Consider the following 24,119-nt stretch of genomic DNA (forward strand, 5'->3'; position numbering starts at 1 on the left):
GTTTATTTATTAGTGTCGCAAGTAGGCTGACATTAACACTGCGATGAAGCTACTGTGAAAATCCCCTAGTCGCCACACTCCGGCACCTGTACGGGTACACTGAGGGAGAATTTAGCACGGTTAATGCACCCTAACCAGCACATCTTTGGGGTGTGGGAGGATACCGGAGCATCCAGAGGAAACCCACGCAGACATGGGGAGAACATGCAGACTCCGCACAGACCCGAGGCAGGGATTGAACCCGGGTCCCTGGCGCTGTGAAGCAGCGGTGCTAACCACTGTGCCACCATAAGCCAGAAAGCGTGAGCCGGAAATACCACTTTGAGAGTGAGTAAGATCACCAGGCCAGCTGAGTTTTTCCAGTCGTTATTGCTTCTATTTAAAAGCATTATTGTCTTCAGCTGCTTTATCCCAACATCACCTTGTGATAGTTCTGTATGTGACACTTTCTTAATTCTTCAACAGGTGACAGGCTGAACTGTCCCAGCCTCACGGTGCTGAAAGCATTGGTTGACATGTCTACTGTGCACCAGAGCGTCAATCTGGTGGAGAATTGTGTGTGGAGTTGGATCAAAGAAATAAAGCTATTTTATGAAGAATCTCCTACTCGTCACACTCCAGCACCTGTTCGGGTACACTGAAGGAGAACTTAGCATGGACACTACGCACCCCGGACATTCTCTCTTCCGCTTGTCCCATCAGGAAAAAGATATAAAAGTCTGACGTCATGTACCAACAACTCAAGAACAGCTTCTTCCCTGCTGCTGTCAGACGTTTGAATGGACCTACCTCGCACGAAGTTGATCTTTCTCTACACCCTAGCTGTGACTGTAACACTACATTCTGCACCATCTCCTTTCCTTCTCTATGAACGGTATGCTTTGTCAGTATAGTGCGCAAGAAACAATACTTTTCACTGTCTGTTCATACATGTGACAATTATAAGTCAAATCAAATCAAAAAAATCAAAGAAGCGGAACTCCTGCTCTCCCCAAGACCGTAAGAAACTACAAAAGGTCATGAATGTAGCCCAATCCATCACGCAAACCAGCCTCCCATCCATTGACTCTGTCTACACTGCCCGCTGCCTCGGAAAAGCAGCCAGCATAATCAAGGACCCCACGCACCCCGGACATTCTCTCTTCCACCTTCTTCCATCGGGAAAAAGATACAAAAGTCTGAGGTCACGTACCATCCAACTCAAGAACAGCATCTTCCCTGCTGCCATCAGACTTTTGAATGGACCTACCTCGCATTAAGTTGATCTTTCTCTGCACCCTAGCTATGACTGTAACACTACATTCTGCACCCTCTCCATTCCTTCAGTATGTTTTGTCTGTATAACGCGCAAGAAACAATACTTTTCACTGTATACTAATGCATGTGACAATAATAAATCAAATCAAAATTTTACCACCACTGGGATCGTAACAAGTCTATCTGAATAGTGGATTTTAGCTTATCACCTCATGATGGCGGCATCTCCAACAATACAGCACCCCTACAACGCTTCACTGTAGCAGCATCTTTGATGACATACTAGAGTCCTCAGAGGGGATTGAACCCATAAGCTGCTGACGCAGAGACTGGAGTGCCAATGGTAAGTCAGGTTAACAAATTAATTAAACACAAATAGGCAAAATTGAAAGCATTGTATCAAGATGAACATCTCAATTTCAACTCTAAATACTTTGTTCAATTTTCCGAATAAAAATAATGATTTATATAGGAAAATAGGAATGGGGAGCGGGAGGAGACACTTTGCCTTGAGCCACTGCGATTTTGGAGGGAAGTAGACTTGGGGTGTTGAGAGGGTGTGAGGGGGTACGACTAAATCACCTACCTGCTTTTATCACAACTGGGACCAAGTCCCAGAGCACTGAGGCAGCTCTCTTAAACAAACCCATATTCATAGACCATAGAATCCCGACAGTGCAGACGCAGGCCATTCAGCCCATCGAGCCAACCCACTCCGATACAGCATCTTACCCAGACTACTATCCCCAAGTATTTACCCCCTAATCCCCCCCCAACATACACATCTTTGTTCAAAGTTTATTTATTAGTGTCACAAGTAGGCTCACATTAACATGGCAGTGAAGTTACTGTGAAAATCCCCTTATCTCCCACACTCCAGCGCCTGTTTGGGCACACTGAGGGAGAATTTAGCACGGCCAATGCACCTAACCAGCACGTCTTTCAGACTGTGGGTGGAAACTGGAGCACCCGGAGGAAAGCCACGCAGACACAGGGACATGGTGCAGACTCCGCAGAGACAATGACCTAAGTTGGGAATTGAACCCGGGTCCCTGGCACTGGGGATTAAGGGCCAATCAATTTAATCTGCACATTTTTGGAGTGTGGGAGATAAGAGGTGTACCTGTACCCAGAGGAAACCCACACTGACATGGGGAGAGAGTGCAAACACCAAGCAGACAGTCACCCAAGGCCAGAATTGAATCTGGGTCCCCGGTGCTGTGAGGCGGCAGTGCTAACCACTGTACCACCGTGCCACCACATTGTTTCCAAAACTCCATTCACTTTCAGCGGCACTGGAGAATCCCAGTCACCAACCAAGATGAGGAATTTTGCGCTAATATTGTCAATTCAAGCTCTGAATTCCCTCCCAGTGCAAAAGGTGTTTTACTGCTCACTGCTTACCAATGTAATTTTATAATACCAAATAAACTGGACCACTGAGTGAACCTGAAATGAAAATACACGCCTTACCTGGTTATGGAATTACACACAAGAACACCAGTCCAGAATGAATCATCACAGTGCCACGGACCCAGGTTTAATTCCAGCCTTGGGTGACTGTGTGAAGTTTGCACGTTCTGCCCATGTCTGCGTGGGTTTCCTCCGGGTGCTCCGGTTTCCTCCCACAGCCCAAAGATGTGCAGGTTAGGTGGTTTGGCCATGATAAATTGCCCTTTATTGTCCCAAGATGTGCAGGTTAAGGGGATTAATGGGATAAGTATGAAGGGTTTAGCTCGGGTATGATGAACTATTGGAGAGTTAGTGCAGACTCGATGGGCCGAATGCCGAATGGCAACGTTCTACCACTGGGCAGCATGGTGGCACAGTGATTAGCACTACTCCCTCACAGCGTTAGAGATCTGGGTTCGATTCCCGGCTTGGGTCGCTGTGCGGAGTCTGCACGTTCTCCCCGTGTCTGAGTGGGTTTCCTCCGGGTGCTCCGGTTTCCTCCCACAGTCTGAAAGACGTGCTGGTTCAGTGCATTGGCCGTGCTAAATTCTCCCTCAGTGTACCCGAACAGGTGCCGGAGTGTGGCGACTAGGGGATTGTCACAGTAACTTCATTGCAGTGTTAATGTAAGCCTACTTGTGACACTCATAAATAAACTTAAACTTGTAGGGGTTCTATGATTCAATGAAGGACTATTTCTGATATGACTTCCCCTTAGTGTTGCTTATTGAATAGGTTCGCAGAACCACAAGTTCACCTTTTACTTACTGAATCAGCTGCAGCTAATAGTTGAATTGTTTTTAATAACTGCCACCCGTCACTGCTTCCCACATCTTGGTTCCACCAGAGGAACTCCTCAATAATGATTCGTGCTTCCTCTGTCACAAGAATAGCAGAAAATTAGCTCAAAATTATTCAATAATGTATCGCTGAAAATGAACATGGTGTTAAATTTGGAACACTTCACCAAAACAACGCACTCTGACTTTATAATACGGGAACTGGAGTCTTTCTTTTTATTTAAATTTGGTCCATTTGGTCATTTAAAAGTGAGGTGTGTAGGCGCTTGCTGCACGGTAGCACAGTGGGTAGCACTGCTGCCTCACAGCGCCAGGGACCCGGGTTCGATTCCCGGCTTGGGTCACTTGTCCGTGCAGAATCTGCACGTTCTCCCCGTGTCTGTGTGGGTTTCCTCCGGGTGCTCCGGTTTCCTCCCACAGTCCAAAGATGTGCGGGTTAGGTGGATTGGCCGTGCTAAATTGCCCCTTGGTGTCAGGGGGACTGACTAGGGTAAATGCATGGGGTTACAGAGATAGGGCCTGGGTGGGATTGTGGTCGGTGCAGACTCGATGGGCCGAATGGCCGCCTTCTGTACTGTTGGGATTCTATGGTTCTTCTTGAGGAATCTCAGGAATTCTCTGCCCCCAAAGGATGGTGAAGGTGGATAAATATTTGCTAGACGGAGGAATAGAGGGCAATGAGGAGATGGCACAGAGAAGGAGTTGGGGCCAGCATAGATCAGCCATGATCATATTCAATGGCAAGGCAGACTCGAAGGGCTGAATGGCCAACTCCTGCTTCTATTTCTTGTGTTTGGATTGTCAAATGATGATGCTGTTAGTGAGGGAGTTCCACATTCAGGACACGCACCATGTGTGCCAACTGATCATAGGCCTTTTAGACTGAACTGTAGCACTTGAGTAGTGGCTGCAGTGACTCACACTGGGGCGGCACGGTGGCACAGTGTTTAGCATTGCTGGCTCACAGCGCCAGGGACCCGGGTCCGATCCCCGGGCTTGTGTGTCTGTCTGTGTGGAGTGTGCACATTCTCCCCATATCTCCGTGGGTTTCCTCCGGGTTCTCCAGTTTCCTCCCACAGTCCAAAGATGTGCGGGTTAGGTTGATTGGCCGTGCTAAATTAACCCTTGTGTCAGGAGGATGTGCAGGTAAATATGTGAGGTTACAGGGATAGGGCCTGGGTGGGATTGTCGTCAGTGCAGGCTCGATGGGCTGAACGGCCTCCACAGTAGCTAGTCTATGATTCTGTGACTCATGCGCCCTCCAGTAAGGATGAAGATTTGGTTTAAGATGTGTAGATTAGGTGGATTGACCATGCTAAATTGCCCCTTAGTCTCCCAAGATGTGGAAGTTAGGAGGGGTTAGCCATAGTAAATGTGTGGGGTTACAGGGATGGCACGGGGGAGAGGGCCTGGGTAACATACTTTGTCAGAGAGTCATTGCGGACTCGATGGGCTGAATGGCCTCCTTCTGCACTGTAGGGATTCTCTGCTTAAGAACTAACAAAGTACCACCAAGTCTCCATGATGCTCACAACAATAACAACACTTGTCTTCAGCACACACCCTCAATACAGTCAGACTCCAGAGCCACAGCAGTGTGGTTGACTCTCAACGGCCCTCCAAGGGCAACTAGAGGATGGGCAATAAATGCTGGCCAACTAGCGCCGCCCATGTCCCACGAATGAATTTTTAAAAAGCCTCAAGCATGTTTGAAACTGCCCCTGACAAAAAACGCGCGTAGATAATCCAGGAATCAGTCGAACTTAAACATTTGCCAACTGGTTCATTAAGTCACAGTTACCTCCTGTTCTGTTGGCCAGTTTCTCTTTGATTGTTTCAACCATTACTTTGGAAGCTTCAACACAAAACGGCAAAATACATGGGGACATCATCATCCAATCACTTGAGCCATGATCGAAAGCCTGCAAGAGTAAATAATAATAAAAGCAAATTACTGCGGATGCTGGAATCTGAAACCAAAAGAGAAAATGCTGGAAAATCTCAGCGGGTCTGGCAGCATCTGTAAGGAGAGAAAAGAGCTGGCGTTTCGAGTCCAGATGACCCTTTGTCAAAGCTAAAAGGCAGAGAAAGCGGGAGATATTTATATTGCAGGGGGAGGGAATGAAAGATGAGTCATAGCCACAGAAACCAGGGGAAAGGCTGCTAATGGCAGCCCATAGAGAGAATAGAAGGTGTGAATGGCCAAACGGCAGAGAAGCTGAAATCAGAGGGGAAACTGTGACAGATGAAGATGTGGGGGGAGGGGGGAGCTGAGATTGGTGGGAGAGAGGTAAAATTGGGGGGAAAAGGGAAGCATAGGGGGAGAAAAGGTAAGGAAAGGGGGATAAAATAGGGGAAAAATTGGGGGAAAAGAAAATTAAAGAAAGGCAATAAAGAAATAAAAGGTAGAAAACAGTTAAAAATTAAATAAAATGAAAACAAAGGGGTCGAGGAGGGATAGAGCAAATCATCGGAAGTTGTTGAATTCGATGTTGAGACCGGAAGGTTGTAAAGTGCTGAGCCGGAAGATGAGATGCTGTTCCTCCAGTTTGCGTTGAGCTTCACTGGAACATCGCAGCAGGCCAAGGACAGACATGTGGGCATGGGAGCAGGATCGTGTGTTAAAATGGAACAAGCGACCGGAAGGTCAGGGTCCTGATTGCGCACAGACCGAAGGTGCTCAGCAAAGCAATCACCCAGTCTACGCTTAGTCTCTCCGATATAGAGGAGACCACATTGGGAGCAGCGAATGCAATAGACCAAATTGAAAGAGGGGCAAAAAACGCTGCTTAACCTGGAATGAGTGTTTTGGACCTTGGATGGTGAGCATGGGAGAGGTAAAGGGGCAGGTGTTACACCTCCTGCGATTGCAAGGGAAGGTGCAGTGGGTGATGGGAAAGGTGTTGGGTATAATGGAGGAGTGGACGAGGTTATCCCGGAGGGAACGCTTCTTTGATGCTGCTTCATGCCCTCATCCGGACCTGGAAAAATTAATCAACTTCGCTTCCAGTTTTCACCCCTCCACCTTCATCTTCACCTTCATCTTCACCTGGTCCATCTCAGACAATGAGTGTCTTCTTTAAACTGATAGGCTGTCAAAATTCAAAAGCCTGTTACCAAGGCAACCCTGATGCTTGGTCCTGGTTATGAATGTTGCAATCTGGGTACTCTGTGTGCCCGCATTTCCAAGCACTGACACAAAACCAGCTTTTAAAGGGACCACACTTCACGACAGTTAGCTTAGTTGGGTGCTCAGATCCATGAACAACATGATACCTCTACTAACCACCCATTCAATCAATGGGTGCAACAACAAAATGGGCCAAGAATGTGCCAGTGAATCAACGGACTGGACACCAATGATTCCACAAACGCTAATTGTTCATCAGACACAAAATACGAGGAGTAGACTGGCAGTCAGTATTCAACATTTCAGCTGCGATATTGACGCTGGACTAGTAACCCAGAGACCCAGGGTAATGCTCTGGGGACCCGAGTTCGAATCCCACCACAGCAGATGGTGAAATTTAAATTCAATTAAAAAATAATCTGGAATTGCAGGTCTAATGATGACCATGGCCGCAAATTTCCCATCTGGCCCACTGGGGGAATCGTAGGGATGGGACAGAAAATCCAAAGGACCATTTAAAGGAGGTCCGTTGAGCTCGGGTGGGAATCTCTGGCCTTTGGGTGTACATCCGGCAGAACGAATACTTCAGTTTATTTTTTAGTGTCACAAATAGGCCTACATTAACACTGCAATGAAGTTACTGTGAAAATCCCCTAGTCCCCACACTCCGGCGCCTGTTTGGGTACACTGAGGGAGAATTTAGCACGGCCAATGCACCTAACCAGCACGTCTTTCGGACTGTGGGAGGAAACCGGAGCACCCAGAGGAAACCCACGCAGACACGGGGAGAAAGTGCAAACTCCACAGACAGTGACCCAAGCCGGGAATCGAACCCAGGTCCCTGGCGCTGTGAGGCAGCAGTGCTAACCACTGCGCTACCATGCCGACCATTGTTGCCTGGTATGGAGGGCATTAGCTCTGAGCAGAGGTTGGAGAAACTTGGTTTGTTCTCACTCGAACGACGGAGGTTGAGGGGTGACCTGATAGAAGTCTACAAGATTATGAGAGGCATGGACAGAGTGGATAGTCAGAAGCTTTTTCCCAGGGTGGAAGAGGGGGCATAGGTTTAAGGTGCGAGGGGCAAGGTTTAAAAGAGATGTACGAGGCAGATTTTTTACACAGAGAGTAGTGGGTGCCTGGAACTCGTTGCCGGGGGAGGTAGTGGAAGCGGATACAGTAGTGACTTTTAAGGGGCATCTTGACAAGTACATGAATAGGATGGGGATAGAGGGATATGGTTCCCGGAAGGGTAGGGGGTTTTAGTTAAGTCGGGCAGCATGTTCGATGCAGGCTTGGAGGGCCGAAGGGCCTGTTCCTGTGCTGTAATTTTCTTTGTTCATTGCAAGCAATAAAAGAACTAACTTCAGATAGTAAAATCAAAGAAAAAGGTTTAATAAAGAAATTTCATTACTCCAACACTTGGGGCCACACAGTGGGCCATACAAGCTCCCCACAATTCCCATTGCTTTCTATTTATACCGGGTCATCTGACCACCGCACCATTTTGCCATTGGTTACCGGGTCAGCTGACCCTCACAGCATGTTACCATTGGTTACATTATAACATCGGGACGCACGACGTTGGAAAATCCCACCCCACGAAACCAATCACCGTAAAACCCATCTGGTCCTTTAGGGAAGGAAATCTGCCGTCCTTACCCGGTCTGGCCTACATGTGACTCCAGAGCCAACAGCGACGTGGTTGACTCTTGACTGCTCCTCTGAAGTGGTCGAGCGAGCCATTCGGTTCAAGGGGCAACTAGGGATGGGCAACAAATGCTGGCCCAGCCAGCGACGCCCACATCCCATGACTGAATTTTTAAAAAGCCGTTAGCACCAAAATAGAATTAAAAGAAATAAAATGGCCGCACAATGAACCCATAGGACCTCCAGTATGTGTGCGGGTAGAGGAAATAACAACAGATGTCTCGATTGATTTCAATCCCCTGACCTATTTCAGAGATTAGGGTGATAGTTTCAGACCCAGTGGCTTTCGTTGCTATTACAGGAGTAGCGTTTCTCTATTAGGCTACTGCCTCGTAATCACTCTCTCGAAATTTATGGCTACTTCTTACTTTCTTTTTGTCATTTGGAAATCAGACTTAAGTCAGGGACATAGGGCTTAGGTGCAGGAGTAGGCCATTCAGCCCTTCAAGCGGTACGGTGGCACAGTGGTTAGCATTCCCATCCCAGCCTCCCATCCATTGACTCTGTCTACACTTCCCGCTGCCTCGGGAAAAGCAGCCAGCATAATCAAGGACCCCACACACCCCGGACATTCCCTCTTCCACCTTCTTCCGTTGGGGAAAATATACGAAAGTCTGAGGTCACGTACCAACCGACTCAAGAACAGCTTCTTCCCTACTGCTGTCAGACTTTTAAATGGACCTACCTCACATTAAGTTGATCTTTCTCTACACCATAGCTATGACTGTAACACTATATTCTGCACTCTCTTGTTTCTTTCTCTATGAACGGTATGCTTTGTCTGTGTAGCGCGCAAGAAGCAATACTTTTCACTGTATGTTAATACATGTTACAATAATAAATCAAATCAATTCCAGCCTTGGGCCACCAATGTGGAGTTGGCATGTTCTCCCCATGTCTGCGTGGGTTTCCTCCGGGTGCTCCGGTTTTTCCTCCCACACTCCAAAGATGTGTAGCTTAGGTGGATTGGCCATGCTAAATTGCCCCTTAGTGTCCCGGGATGCATAGGTTAGGTGGATTGGTCAAGCCCCTTATTGTCCAAAGATGTGTGGGTTAGGTGGATTTGGCCATGCTAAATTGCCCCTTAGGGTCCAAAGATGTGCGGGTTAGATGGGATTAGCCATGCTAATTGTATGGGATTGCAGGGATAGGGGAGGGGGAGAGGACCTGGGTATAATACTCTATCAGGGAGTCGGTGCAGACTCGATGGGGCGAATGGCCTCTGCTGTACTGTTGGGGAGTCTATGAGCCTGCTCCGCCATTGAATAAGATTATGGCTGATCTGGTTGTGGTCAAGACTCCAGTTCCCAGTGGAGCTAGCCCGCCAGTGCCAATAGCTTTGGAATGGTTGAATGGGCAGGTCACGATTGTGCATGATGATACAGCCATTGTCTTGGAACAATGTGTGTGGCATCCCACACAGTGAAAGATGTGATAGTCTCACAGCCACAGCTCTCTCGCTGACTAACGTATGAAGAGAGATTGAACAGTTTAGGCCTATACTCTCAAGAATGAGGGGAGATCAAAGTGAGGTATACAAGATGGTAAAAGGTATGGATAAAGTAGACGTGGAACGGATGCTTCCTCTTGTGGGACATTTTAGGACGAGAGGTCACAGCCTGAGGATAAGGGGCAGCAAATTTAAAACAGAGTTGAGGAGAAACTACTTCTCCCAAAGGGTTGTGAATCTGTGGAATTCGATGCCCCAAAAAGCGGTGGATGCTGGAACAGTGAGTACATTTAAGGAGGAGTTAGACAGATTTTTAATGGGTTGAAGGGTTATGGGGAGAAGGCAGGAAAATGGGGATGAGGAGCATATCAGCCATGATCGAATGGCGGAGCGGACTCGATGGGCCGAATGGCCTAATTCTGCTCCTATACCTTATGAACTTATAACATCAAGAGGGCAGCAACGGATTATACACTGAAGAACACTCTCCACCTGTATCTTTAATCCCAAATAAGAACTCTAAGTCAAGTATTGTTAGACTGAATTATTCCTTCTTCAAAGCTGCTGCCTTGTACTCTGGGAGTGGTTTCACAGGCAGATCTGCTACAGTATGCAAGTGGGCATTCTTAAAGGTCAGATTGTGAGTGTGGGTTAACATAGAACATAGATAGAACATAGAACATTACAGCGCAGAACAGGCCCTTCGGCCCACGATGTTGCACCGACCAGTTAAAAAAAAAACTGTGACCCTCCAACCTAAACCAATTTCTTTTCGTCCATGAACCTATCTACAGATCTCTTAAACGCCCCCAAACTAGGCGCATTTACTACTGATGCTGGCAGGGCATTCCAATCCCTCACCACCCTCTGGGTAAAGAACCTACCCCTGACATCGGTTCTATAACTACCCCCCCTCAATTTAAAGCCATGCCCCCTCGTGCTGGATTTCTCCATCAGAGGAAAAAGGCTATCACTATCCACCCTATCTAAACCTCTAATCATCTTATATGTTTCAATAAGATCCCCTCTTAGCCGCCGCCTTTCCAGCGAAAACAATCCCAAATCCCTCAGCCTCTCCTCATAGGATCTCCCCTCCATACCAGGCAACATCCTGGTAAACCTCCTCTGCACCCTCTCCAAAGCCTCCACATCCTTCCTGTAATGTGGGGACCAGAACTGCACACAGTACTCCAAGTGCGGCCGCACCAGAGTTGGTCTCCAATTCCAGGGGCATCACTGTGAATGTAAACCCCCTTCATGGTTTCAACATCCCTGCAGAACACACTCAGTAATGGTCAGAAAGCAGGCAGCCAAAGCTTATCCAACACGCACACCTCAGCCTGGGGCACGATCAGATAACCCAGCGCAGGATCGATATCAAACCCCCCTTTGAATCAACGGGGAATGCCAGACAATATATTGCCTCATTATCAGAAATGCCAGGCGGCACAGTGGTTAGCACTGCTGCCTCCCAGCGCCAGGGACCCGGGTTCAATTCCCGGCTTGGGTCACTGTCTTTCTGGAGTCTGCACATTCTCCCCGTGTCTGCGTGGGTTTCCTCCGGGTGCTCCGGTTTCCTCCCACAGTCCGAAAGACGTGCGGGTGAGGTGCATTGGCCATGCTAAATTCTCCCTCAGTGTTACCTGAACAGGCGCTGGGAGTGTGGCGACTAGGGGGTTTTCACAGTAACCTCATTTCAGTGGTAATGTAAGCCGACTTGTGACACTAATAAATAAACTTTAAATACTGTACCATAGAATCCCTGCAGCACAGAAGGAGGCCATTCAGCCCATCGAGTCTGCACCGACTCTCCAAAAGAGCACCTTACCCAGGCCCACTTGTGCCCCCCCCATCTCACACATACACACACGACACTGCTAAATAAACTTTAAACTTGAAATACTGCACCATAGAATCCTTACCACGCAGAAGGAGGCCATTCAGCCCATCGAGTCTGCACCGACTCTACAAAAGAGCACCTTATCCAGGTCCACCCACCACCATCTCCCCCCCGCCACCCCCATTCTCACACACACACACACACACACACACACAGTATGCATATACTTAATTAAATACACACATATGCATGGAACTGATTGAATTTAATCAGAAATATAGAAGACAAAATGTCATCATATCTGAGCTTCCTCTTGGAAAACTTCCTTCCTGCTTTAAGTTCAGACCAGCTGGTGTTTTACTCAGCCTGCAGTTTTATGAAAGTGGAAAGCACCACGGAAAGGGAAAGGCGTACCTGCAGGAAGAGGGAGACCAGCTCATTCCACGCTTTGTGTTTCTCTTCCTGTGTCAGATGTGGAAGCGAGTGGAGATACTCAGAGAACTGCCTCTCCAGACGTTTGAGGGCTGCAGCGCTGGTGTCCTTCTGCTCCGTGGCCTTCACAGGCTGGCTGGCGGGGTTTTGCCGCCCTGCCTGTGGGGGGGTGACATTCCGCTCTGACAGATCGACATGCCCCGCCAGCTCTTTCAACCTGTCCATATCTCTCTCCATCTCCACGAGCCCCTTCTTCCCACAATGAGAGACAAAGCCAGGTTACAATCTGTGCAAAAAAACATAAAGATACCCTGATTTCACCACAAGCAGAACCAGACTAAAAAAAGACTTAACATACAACGCCTTTCATAACCTCAGAATGTCACTAAATGCTTCACAGCCAATCTAGTTGCACTAACAGCTACAATATGGGAAATGAGTCCAATGACAAACTGAAGTAGATTTTGATCATCCAGACTCGAAACGTTGGCTCCATTCTCCCCCCACAGACGCTGTCAGACCTGCTGAGATTTTCCAGCAATTTTCTGCTTGTGTTTCAGATTCCAGCATCCGCAGTATTTTGCTTTTACTAGAGATTTTCCATTTGGTGCTTGTCACTCGCTGCGGCAGAACCCAGGGGCGGCACGGTGGCACAGTAGGTAACACTGCTGCCTCACAGCGCCAGGGACCCGGGTTCGATTCCCAGCCTTGGGTCACCGTCTGTGTGGAGTTTGCACGTTCTCCCCATGTCTGCGTGGGTTTCCTCCGGGTGCTCCGGCTTCCTTCCAGAGCCCAAAGATGTGCGGGGTTAGGTTGAGTGCTAAATTGACCCTTAGTGTCAGGGGGTTTAGCAGCGTAAATGCGTGAGGCCTGGGTGGGATTGTTGTCATTGCAGGCTTGATAGGCTGAATTGCCCCTTACTGTGCTATAGGGATTCTATGAATCTATGATTCTAAGGTTTAAAGCACAGTGATAATAATGCGAAAATAAAATTAGAATCATAGAATCCCTACAGTGCAGAAGGAAGGCCATTCAAGTCAGCACAGACTCCCAACAGCACCTTACCCAGGCCCAGCCACCAGCCTCCCCCCCCACATTTCCTTAACCCCACACATTTACCCCACCAATCCCCCAAACGTACACATTATTGGACACAAAGGGGCAATTTAGCATAGCCAATCCACTTAACCAACACACCTTTGGACACTAAGGGGCAATTTAGCATGGCCAATCCACCTAACCTCCACATCTTTGGACACTAAGGGGCAATTTAGCATGGCCAATCCACTTAACCAACACACCTTTGGACACTAAGGGGCAATTTAGCATGGCCAATCCACCTAACCTGCACATCTTTGGACACTAAGGGGCAATTTCGCATAGCCAATCCACCTAACCTCCACATCTTTGAACACTAAGGGGCAATTTAGCATGGCCAATCCACTTAACCAACACACCTTTGGACACTAAGGGGCAATTTAGCATGGCCAATCCACTTAACCAACACACCTTTGGACACTAAGGGGCAATTTAGCATGGCCAATCCACTTAACCAACACACCTTTGGACACTAAGGGACAATTTAGCATGGCCAATCCACCTAACGTGCACACCTTTGGACCGTGGGAGGAAACCGGAGCACCCGGAGGAAACTCACGCAGACACAGGCAGAACATGCAGACTCCACACAGACAACCAACCAAGGGCGGAATCGAACCTGGGTCCCCAGCGCTGTGAGGCAGCAGTGCTAACCACTGTGCTGCCCAGAAATTTATTTTATTTTGCATTTCAGTCAAATTTATTTCCTGTGCTGTGATTACCAAGTTGCGTGGAAGAATCTTCACAGACACACACACAAGTGGCAACGTATATCACATCGGGGCTTGTGCAGTGAGGGTCCACAAGACCTAGAGCAATAAGGGCACTTACCTGACCGTAATCACTGCTCACAGTACATTCAAAATCCCCTGTTGCTTTCAGTGTCGACACACGTAGCCTTTCTCCAGGCATATAGCTTCATATCCCCCTCAAAGCACAAAATCGATAGCGCTGCCCTGACCCAAACACCATGAAAAATTATTCTGTCTCATTCCATACCTCAGTGAACCACCATCAGGGATCCAAGTCATGTGGTTCACTTCCTGCTAAAAGAAGAAGTGGTTGAAATGTGAGCTGGCGTTAGATTATAAACCAATGAGAGATCTTTGCAGAAGTTCTTGTGAGCAAATGATTGTTGAATCAGTGCTGTCTGCTATTACCACCTTCAGTTGCGTAGCAGTGTGAGATTTACATTCAGATGCAAAGCTAAATGCTTTCACTGGGAGGAAATCAGTTACCGGCTGTCAAATAAAATTGTCAAAGCAAAGGAACAGGAAGGAGGAAATGTTTCGGCTTGTTTATACAATGAGTTCTCACAATCTGAAATGCGACGCTAGTGGAAGCAGATTCAAGAGGAATTTTCAAAAGGGAAAGGGACACTGGATAGAAAGGGAGAAATCTGCAGGGGGGGAGGGACGGTGGGCAATGCGGTGGCACAGTGGTTAGCACTGCTGCCTCACTGCGACAGGGACCTGGGTTCGATTCCGGCCTGTCTGTGTGGAGTTTGCACGTTCTCCCCGTGTCTGCCTGAGCTTCCTCTGGGTGCTCCGGTTTCCTCCCACACTCCAAAGATGTCCAGGTTAGGTGGATGGGCCATGCTAAATTACCCCTTATTGTCCAAAGGTGTGTACGGTAGGTGGATTGGCCATGCTAAATTGCCCATTATTGTCCAAAGGTGTGTAGGGTAGTTGGATTGGCCATGCTAAATTGCGCCTTAGTGTTCAAAGATGTGCAGGTTAGGTGGATGGGCCATGCTAAATTGCCCCTTATTGTCCAAAGGTGTCTAAGGTAGGTGGATTGGCCATTCTAAATTGTCCTTTAGTGTTTGAAGACGTGCGGGTTAGGTTGATTGGCCATGCTAAATTGCCCCTTAATATCCAAAGATGTGCAGGTTAGGTGAATTGGTCATGCTAAATTGCCTCTTAGTGTCCAATGATGTACAGATTAGGTGGATTGACCATGCTAAATTGCCCCTTAGTGTCCAAAGATGTGTAGGTTAGATGGATTGACCATGCTAAATTGCCCCTTAATATCCAAAGATGTGTAGGTTAGATGGATTGGCCATGGTAAATTGCCCCTTAGTGCTCAAAGTTGTGTAGTTAAGGTAGATTAGGAGTTAGAGGAATCAGGCCGGGGGATGTGTGTGTGTGTGTGTGTGGGCCTGGGTAAGATGGTGAGTTGGTGCAGACTCGATGGGCTGAATGTCCTCCTTCTGCACTGTAGGGATTCTATGACAAATTAGATTGCTCTCTCATAAAGCAGACAGGGACACGATGGGCCAAATGGTTATTGTCCTGTGCTCTCGGGTGAAGTTTCATGAAGGAGTTTCATTGTCAAAACCTGTTCCAACATCTCTCGAACTGAAAGGTCGCAGTCCTCCCTAAGGCAGTAAATCATCGGCATGCATGTTCAAACAAGCAAAGCAAAATTGAAGATGCATTTTTAACTCACGGGAGGAGGAGTGAGTTTTGGGACTCTCAGTGGCTGAGGGGAACATAGCGAGAACAGAAACAGGGCACATTTCACACAGCCTCTTGAGAAAGAGCACATTTCTTAATGTGCTACAGTTGCTGTTTCGCTGTAGTCAAACTTTCCTCCGTCAAAGAAAAAGCCCCTATTTCCCCTAATTGTTGACAAACCGAACATACTCAAATAGTCAGATACGGTAAATTTAATGCTGCGTACCTTCCTTGCAATATCAGATCATCAACCGTTAAGAAAACATTCACTACCTGGGCGAGATATTACGGCCTCGCTCGAGCGAGTCCCGAAAATCCTGCCCGAGGACAACGGACATTTCCATTGTCCGCCCCTCGCCCGCTCCAATTCCGTGATGGGCGGGGCGGTAGAATTCCGGCACGTATATCTATCTACCTGTGTGGAATTCGCACTGACCCTTGATAAGTTAGTTCAGTGTTATATTCGTGAGAGGAGTGCTCCCCACTGAGCCATGCCTGAGACCCTGAGGAAAGCGACATCAAATGGGAATCCAACACGCGTCTACAGTCGAGACAAAGGGTGATATTTTTTTAACCACTCTCCTCTTGAGATGAGCGGTTTTCTAAAGTGCCGAGGGCAGATGGTAAACTCCCTGAGTAAAATACCAACACCCACAGGCATATAATATATATACCATACTCCCCACCACATAAAAGGCATTTGTACCAATTTTGCCAACCCTTCAACTGGCAGGAAAGAAGTTGCCCGCACAGCTTAGGTAGAGAGGGACCCCTAACACCCCCACCTACCCCCAACACCCCACAGTCCCCCGTCCCCCCCACCCCCACCCTTCCCCCCACCTGCAATCTCCTCTGACCCTTCAACTCTGCACCCCACCAAGGTTTTGCCTCTTGCCCATTCAGCACTCTGCCATCGGCAGCCGCACCTTGAGCTGCGGCAGGCCCTAACCTTCGAAACCCCCTCCCTAAATCTCTCCTCACTCAAGATCTGCCTTCAGACCGAGCTCCGGCTAGAAAGATGTGGACACCCGGCCCTAAAGCCTGGCATCCCCTGTTGTGGCTGGGTGTCAATTTTTTGTCTGAGGACCCTCCATTACCACACTGAAGGCGCCGCATAAATGCAGATCATTGTTGTTGAGCTGGTATCAACTTAACTTGAAGTTTTTGTACTTATTTTGGAAATGACACTTTTAAAATTTGTTTATTAGTCACAAGTAAGGCTTACATTAACAGTGTAATGAAGTTACTTCATTGAACTCCACACAGACAATGACCCAAGCCGGGAATTGAACCCGGGTCCCTGGCGCAAGGGGGCAGCAGTAAAATGTTTAACAAGTTAATAAAAAGAAATGATTGGCTCCGATATGAATGTTATTTCTGATATAGAAGCTATAGTTAAGACCTGAGGAAAGGAACTTGCGCAGTATTTTAGCTTCCTAGAATCATACAGTGCAAAAGAGACCCTTCAGCACATCGAATCTGCACCAACACATTAGAAACACCTTAACTCCCACCTAATCCCACCTGCCAGCACGTGACCCTGATTGTTATGATGTGTCAAGTGCTCATCCAGGTACTTCCTAAAGGATGTGAGGCATCCCGCCTCCACCACCCTCCCAGGCAGCGCATTCCAGATCCTTGAAGGGGTGCTTTATTATTGTCACAAGTAGGCTTACACTGCAATGAAGTTACTGTGAAAATCCCCCTAGTCGCCTGTTCGGGTACACTGAGGGAGAATTTAGCACAGCCAATGCACCCTAACCAGCACGTCTTTCGGACTGTGGGAGGAAACCGGAGCATCCGGAGGAAACCCACGCAGACACGGGGAGAAACTCCGCACAGACAGTGACCCAAGCCGAGAATCGAACCCGGGTCCCCGGCGCTGTGAGGCAGCAGTGCTAACCACTGTGCCACCGTGCCGCCTATGCTTTTCAGGGAAACAAAGTCTGCAGACCAACTTTTTTGGTTGTGCGTCAGCTCGAAATATTGGGGGCGATTCTCCCACAGCGACCCGCAAATTTCTGGCGGGTCCGGTCAGGAGAATCACGTGTCGACCATTTTGCGGGATTCGCGCATGCTTTCCTGACGCATGCGTGTCTCCCAGGGCCAGGGAACAGTCACAGTCGGGACCGCGCTGGAAACCGGCAGGAAGAGAGGTAAGTGATTTAAATCTTGTCTCAATGTATTTTAAATCTATTTTGCATGTGATTATTGGGCCCGGCATGGAACTTGCCAGGCCCGACAGCATCTCCCAACCTGCCAGGAGTACTTCATTCCAGCGGGGTTTGGACTAGCTCCCCATGTTCAAGGAATTAGCAGGAGACCCCGCCGGTCTCCGAGGGGGGGGCAATTGGGGCCCCTCCAGGGGGTTGGGTGGTGGGGGTTTGGTGCCCCCTAGGCATGGGCACCCTAGCAATGTCAGCCTGTGCCCCCCAGCACTGCCCAAAGAGCAAAGTGCCCGTGCCCAGACCTTGGCACCGCCCACCGGGCATTGGGCAGTGCCAAGGGGCGGGGCCTATTGTGGGCAGGGCCCAGGGTGATCGGTGGGGGTGTGGGGTCCCGCTGCCAGTCTGTATGGGGATCGGCCTGGGATGGAGGGAGGGCAGCGATTGGGGTGGGCTGGGTGGGGTGGTCTGCCGGTGGGGGGGGTCTGCCTCCTTGGAAGGGCGGGGTCTAACCCCAGGGGGTGGTCAGCGGGGTGGGGGGTGGGTCTGCCAGGGTATGGGAGGGAGGGGATCGCCACTGCTTGGGTGCAAGGGGGGGTAGTTGGGCTGGACACCGGGGCACTCCGAGACGTGGAGGATCGGGCCTGGCTGCGATTGGGCCATTGGGGGGCTGGAGGGGCAGCACTGCGGAGGTCCCGGGCTGGCCAGCGATCGGGGAGACTGACAGATCGGGGCCACTGTGCATGTGCAGAGTCCCAGGAATGTCAGACTCTGGCGTGAATAGGCCCCGTCCCTCTGGGTTTTTAATGAGATGCACGATTGTGACCTCTGCGGTGCGCAGCGTGCGGAGATTCAGGTCTGAAGCTGCACTGAACAAAATCGTGATTTAGGCCAGCTTTCTCACCAGATCAGCACATTTGGGAGAATCGCCCCCCCCCCCCATTGTCACGGAAACGGCCTTGGAGCAGATGGTTAGATTGTTTCAGGGCTGCAGTAACAAAGATTACTTTTGCTTCATCCCGCAAGAAAGGGTTGTTTCAGTTGAAGAAACCGTCCCTTTAAATAAACGGTCCAAGATCAACCTGAGGCAAATAAAACATTGCGAGTGTGGGACACTGAAGCCAGGCCTTATATTCGTGCGACACCAGATACTTTAATTAGAGAAATGGATATATAATATTTTGTTTGGCAGTTTCTTCAACTTAGTGCCAAGTTTCATTTCTGTTTTCCAGTTGGTTGGAACGAACTGCTTTTCAGATGATTATTTATTTCGAGAAACAAATTATGTGGGAGGATCCGGTGGAGTATTCGACTTGCAGTTTGTTCCTTTATTTAAAAAAAAATCCCCTATCACTGTCACCGCGTAATTAACCCCCACCAGAGCCCAAGTCAGTTTCCTCCTTGAGATTGCATTTTTAAACGCTGACTTATTGTCGGCGACGAAGGAGTTTGGGTTGCCCCGTGAGCTTGAGTTTCACGGCTTGTAGGTGGAGTCACTGAAAGCGAAGGCTCGGATTTCCAAATCACAAGGTAGTTCTTTAAGAAGCTGCTGGGCTGGTTGTACAGAAAGCTGGGAAACACCTTCTGCAGTACAGGGTTAAGGGACCCGCTTCATGGAATCCTACAGTGCAGAAGGAGGCCATTTGGCCCATCGAGTTTGCATCGATCGCAATTCCACTTAGGTCCTATCCCCATAATCCTATGCATTCACCCTAGCTAGTCCCCCTGGCACTGAGCGGCTATTTCCCATGGCCAATCCACCTAACCTGCATTTCTTCAGACACTAAGGGGCAATTTAGCATGGCCAATCCACATAACCCACACATCTTTGGACACTAAGGGACAATTTAGCATGGCCAATCCACATAACCTGCACATCTTCAGACACTAAGGGACAATTTAGCATGGCCAATCCACATAACCCACACATCTTTGGACACTAAGGGACAATTTAGCATGGCCAATCCACATAACCCACACATCTTTGGATACTAAGGGGCAATTTAGCATGGCCAATCCACATAACCCACAAATCATTCGACACTAAGGGGCAATTTAGCATGGCCAATCCACCCAACCTGCACATCTTTGGACTGTGGGAGGAAACCGGAGCACCTGGAGGAAACCCACGCAGACACGGGGAGAATGTCAAACCCTTTGAGGATTCTAGCAAAATACTGCAGATTCTGCAGATTCTGGGATCTGAAAGAAAACCAGAAAATGCTGGAAAATCTCAGCAAGCCTGACAGCATCTGTGGGGAGAGAATAGAGTAAGAAGTCTCACAACACCAGGTTAAAGTCCAACAGGTTTATTTGGTAGCAAAAGCCACTAGCTTTTGGAGCGCTGCTCCTTCATCAGGTGGGTGGGATTTCAGTTCACAAACAGGGCATATAAAGACACAAACTCAATTTACAGAATAATGGTTGGAATGAGAGTCTTTACAGGTAATCAAGTCTTAAAGGTACAGACAATGTGAGTGGAGAAAGGGTTAAGCACAGGTTAAAGAGATGTGTATTGTCTCCAGCCAGGACAGTTAGTGAGATTTTGCAAACCCAGGCAAGTCATGGGGGTTACAGATAATGTGACATGAACCCAAGATCCCGGTTGAGGCCGTCCTCATGTGTGCGGAACTTGGCTATCAGTCTCTGCTCAGCGACTCTGCGCTGTCATGTGTTGTGAAGGCCGCCTTGGAGAACGCTTACCCGAAGATCAGAGGCCGAATGCCCGTGACCGCTGAAGTGTTCCCCGACAGGAAGAGAACACTCTTGCCTGGTGATTGTCGAGCGGTGTCCATTTATCCGTTGTCGCAGCGTCTGCATGGTCTCCCCAATGTACCATGCCTCGGGACATCCTTTCCTGCAGCGTATCAGGTAGACAACGTTGGCCGTGTTGCAAGTGTATGTACCGTGTACCTGGTGGATGGTGTTCTCACGTGAGATGATGGCATCTGTGTCGATGATCCGGCACGTCTTGCAGAGATTGCTGTGGCAAGGTTGTGTGGTGTCGTGGTCACTGTTCTCCTGAAGGCTGGGTGGTTTGCTGCAGACAATGGTCTGTTTGAGATTGTACGGTTGTTTGAAGGCAAGAAGTGCGGGTGTGGAGATGGCCTTGGCGAGATGTTCGTCTTCATCAATGACATGTTGAAGGCTCCGGAGAAGATGTCATAGCTTCTCCGCTCCGGGGAAGTACTGGACGATGAAGGGTACTCTGTCCGCCGTGTCCCGTGTTTGTCTTCTGAGGAGCTTGGTGCGATTTGTCGCTGTGGCGCGTCGGAACTGTCGATCGATGAGTCGAGCACCATATCCTGTTCTTATTAGGGCATCTCTCAGCGTCTGGAGGTGTCTGTTGCGATCCTCCTCATCTGAGCAGATCCTGTGTATACGGAGGGCTTGGCCGTAGGGGAAGGCTTCTTTAGGGTGGAAACTGGAGAAGTGGAGCATCGTGAGGTTATCCGTGGGCTTGCGGTACAGTGAGGTGCTGAGGTGACCATCCTTGATAGAGTTGCTGGGTGACCCTTCATCAGCTCGGGACTGCACTGGAGTAAGAGGACTGATTTCTATTATTCTCAATATCTGGAACCACATGGCACAGAAGCAAAAGTGTCGCCAGCCACATGGCCAACCAGTCTTTGTTGACCAGTTTGAGCTTGATGGACTGAATGGCCTCCTTCTGAGCTATGGATCTACGAATGGTGAGCACTCACAATGCAGGGGACCTGAGTTCAATTCCCGCCCTGGGCTACTGTCTGTGTGGAATCAGTGTGGGTTTCCTCCGGGTGCTCTGATTTCCTCCCACACTCCTAAGATGTGTAGGTTAGATGGATAGGCCATGGCAGATGTGTGGGGCCATCAGGTTTGGGAGGGAGAGAGGGCCTGGGTAAGGTACGTTGTCAGAGAGTCAGTGCAGACTCGAATGGCCCCCTGCTGCACTGCAAGGATTCTATGAATTGACAACTATATTCAAAAGCTCAGGAGAAAGTTAGACTCTCCGATACATTAGCTGGAAGCTTGCTTCTCTCCTGAATTATAAACATCCATCCAGTGATGGATATTCCCAGATTAGTCAGTCATGATAGGGTTACCAACTGTCCAGGATTCTCCTGGGGTCACCAGGCATTAAAGGTGAAGCCCAGAACTGGTCATCTCTCCCTCAATGTCAACAAAACGAAGGAGATTGTCATCGACTTCAGGAAGCATAAAGGAGAACATGCCCCTGTCTACATCAATGGGGATGAAGTAGAAATGGTCGAGAGCTTCAAGTATTTAGGTGTCCAGATCACCAACAACCTGTCCTGGTCCCCCCATGCCGACGCTATAGTTAAGAAAGCCCACCAACGCCTCTACTTTCTCAGCAGACTAAGGAAATTTGGTATGTCCGCTACAACTCTCACCAATTTCTACAGATGCACCATAGAAAGCATTCTTTCTGGTTGTATCACAGCTTAGTATGGCTCCTGCTCTGCCCAAGACCACAAGAAACTACAAAGGGTCGTGAACGAACCATCACACAAACCAGCCTCCCATCCATTGACTCTGTCTACACTTCCCACTGCCTCAGCAAAGCAGCCAACATAACCAAGGACCCCATGCACCCCGGACATTCTCTCTTCCACCTTCTTTCGTCGAGAAAAAGGTACAAAAGTCTGAGGTCACATGCCAACCGACTCAAGAACAGCTTCTTCCCTGCTGCCATCAGACTTTTGAATGGACTTACCTTATATTAAGTTGATCTTTCTCTCCACCCTAGCTGTAACTGTAACACTACATTCTGCACTCTCTCCTTTCCTTCTCTATGAACAGTATGCTTTGCCTGTGTAGCACGCAAGAAACAATACTTTTCACTGTATACTAATACATGTGACAATTATAAATCAAACCAAATCAACTTAACTGCAATAAAAAAATCCTGGAGACATTTAAATAATGTGTTGTTTACATTTTCTCTTATCCGTTAATACAAAGAGAGGTGGGGGCGGTGGCGTGGTGTTTGACTGAGAGTCAAGAAACATCCAATCAGATAATGAAATATGCATTCACCATCCAATTGGATTAGGAGGGCAGTGACCTCTAAATAGATTGACATGTCTGACAACCAATGATAGGAGAGTGTGCCAAGGCATAGTTTGAGAATCAGAGAATCCATACAGAACAGGAGGAGGCCATTCGGCCCATTGAGTCTGTACAGGCAAAACTCCCACCCAGGCCCTATCCTCATAACCTCATGTGTTTACCCTGCTATCTCCCTGACACTAAGGGGCAACTTAGCATGGCCAATCAACCTGACCCGCACATCTTTTGGACTGTGGGAGGAAACGGGAGGAAACCCACACAGACATGGGGAGAATGTGCAGACTCCACACAGTCACCCAAGCAGAGAATTGAACCCGGGTCCCTGGCGCTGTGAGGCAGCAGTGCCAACCATTGTGTCACCATGCTGCCCAATGTGAGGCAGTAGGTCACGTGACAAAACCTTGATGGATACGTCCAAGAGGATCGGCAATCCTACCTTCACAACACCACACAACAGTTACCATGTACAGTGATATGATGTAGGTTGTGCGGTGCAGTGGGATGATCATTGATCAGGGCACTGGGAAATTGGGGTGATTGTCCCTTTAAGTATCCATCTGCAGAGTAAGGATCACATGACCCAGGGAACCAACCGGGGAGCCAGGTGTGGGATCATCCTACTGAGCTCAGGTTTCTGTTCCAGATATGCCCCTGCCTCCGAGCCGGAAGCTCCGGGTTCGAGTCCCACCCCAGGACTTGATAGCCGAGGAAGGTGCATTCGTAGTGTAGCCAAACAGATTGGTTAGCCACTTGCAAATCCTTACAGCACACACCAATGGCGGGTGGAAAGAGCAGGTCCATGTGATGGAGAAAGAAATGGAAGCCCTGCCATCGCTATCCTTAGCTCCAGATTGCAACAAGTGTATAAAAGTGCATGTTGCCACAGCAACTTGGTCTCCTTGAGTGAAGTGCCTCGTCCAGAATGATGCAGTGCAGGACTTTTAACTGGACAACTAAGGAAGAAGTGTTAACCATGAGCTGCAGATTGGCTAATGCAAGTTAATCATGACGTTGTTCTCCCAGGTGTGGAACCCTGCACATTAAGAGGACGTTTTGAGAATTCTCTTCCTGAATGAAATGGAAATTCACGGAGCATTGTACCCAGCTTCCCAATATAAGCGAACAAAAATCTCATGGCAACTGGCAATCCGATAGAGTATCGGAAAATGCTGGGAATACTTCGCAGATCAGATTGCATCTTCGGAGAGAGAAACAGGGCCGATGGCCCGAATTCTCCAGCCGTTCACACCTCCCCCGCT

General features: G+C 48.7%; 1 protein-coding gene across 1 annotated transcript in view; it reads right to left on the bottom strand.

The window, feature by feature from the left end:
• wdfy4 (WDFY family member 4) overlaps positions 1–14,204 on the bottom strand; it is a 245,621-nt gene extending 231,417 nt beyond the window's left edge. Inside the window, exons 1-4 of the mRNA XM_078199280.1 lie at positions 13,998–14,204; positions 12,051–12,354; positions 5,311–5,431; positions 3,478–3,587 (exon numbers count right to left, since the gene is read on the bottom strand). Coding sequence (XP_078055406.1) covers positions 3,478–3,587; positions 5,311–5,431; positions 12,051–12,305 — 486 coding nt within the window. The 5' untranslated portion in view covers positions 12,306–12,354; positions 13,998–14,204. The remainder of the gene's footprint in view (positions 1–3,477; positions 3,588–5,310; positions 5,432–12,050; positions 12,355–13,997) is intronic.
• Positions 14,205–24,119: the final 9,915 nt, after the last annotated feature.

Source organism: Mustelus asterias, chromosome 28, assembly GCF_964213995.1.
Source record: "Mustelus asterias chromosome 28, sMusAst1.hap1.1, whole genome shotgun sequence".
NCBI lineage: Eukaryota > Metazoa > Chordata > Chondrichthyes > Carcharhiniformes > Triakidae > Mustelus > Mustelus asterias.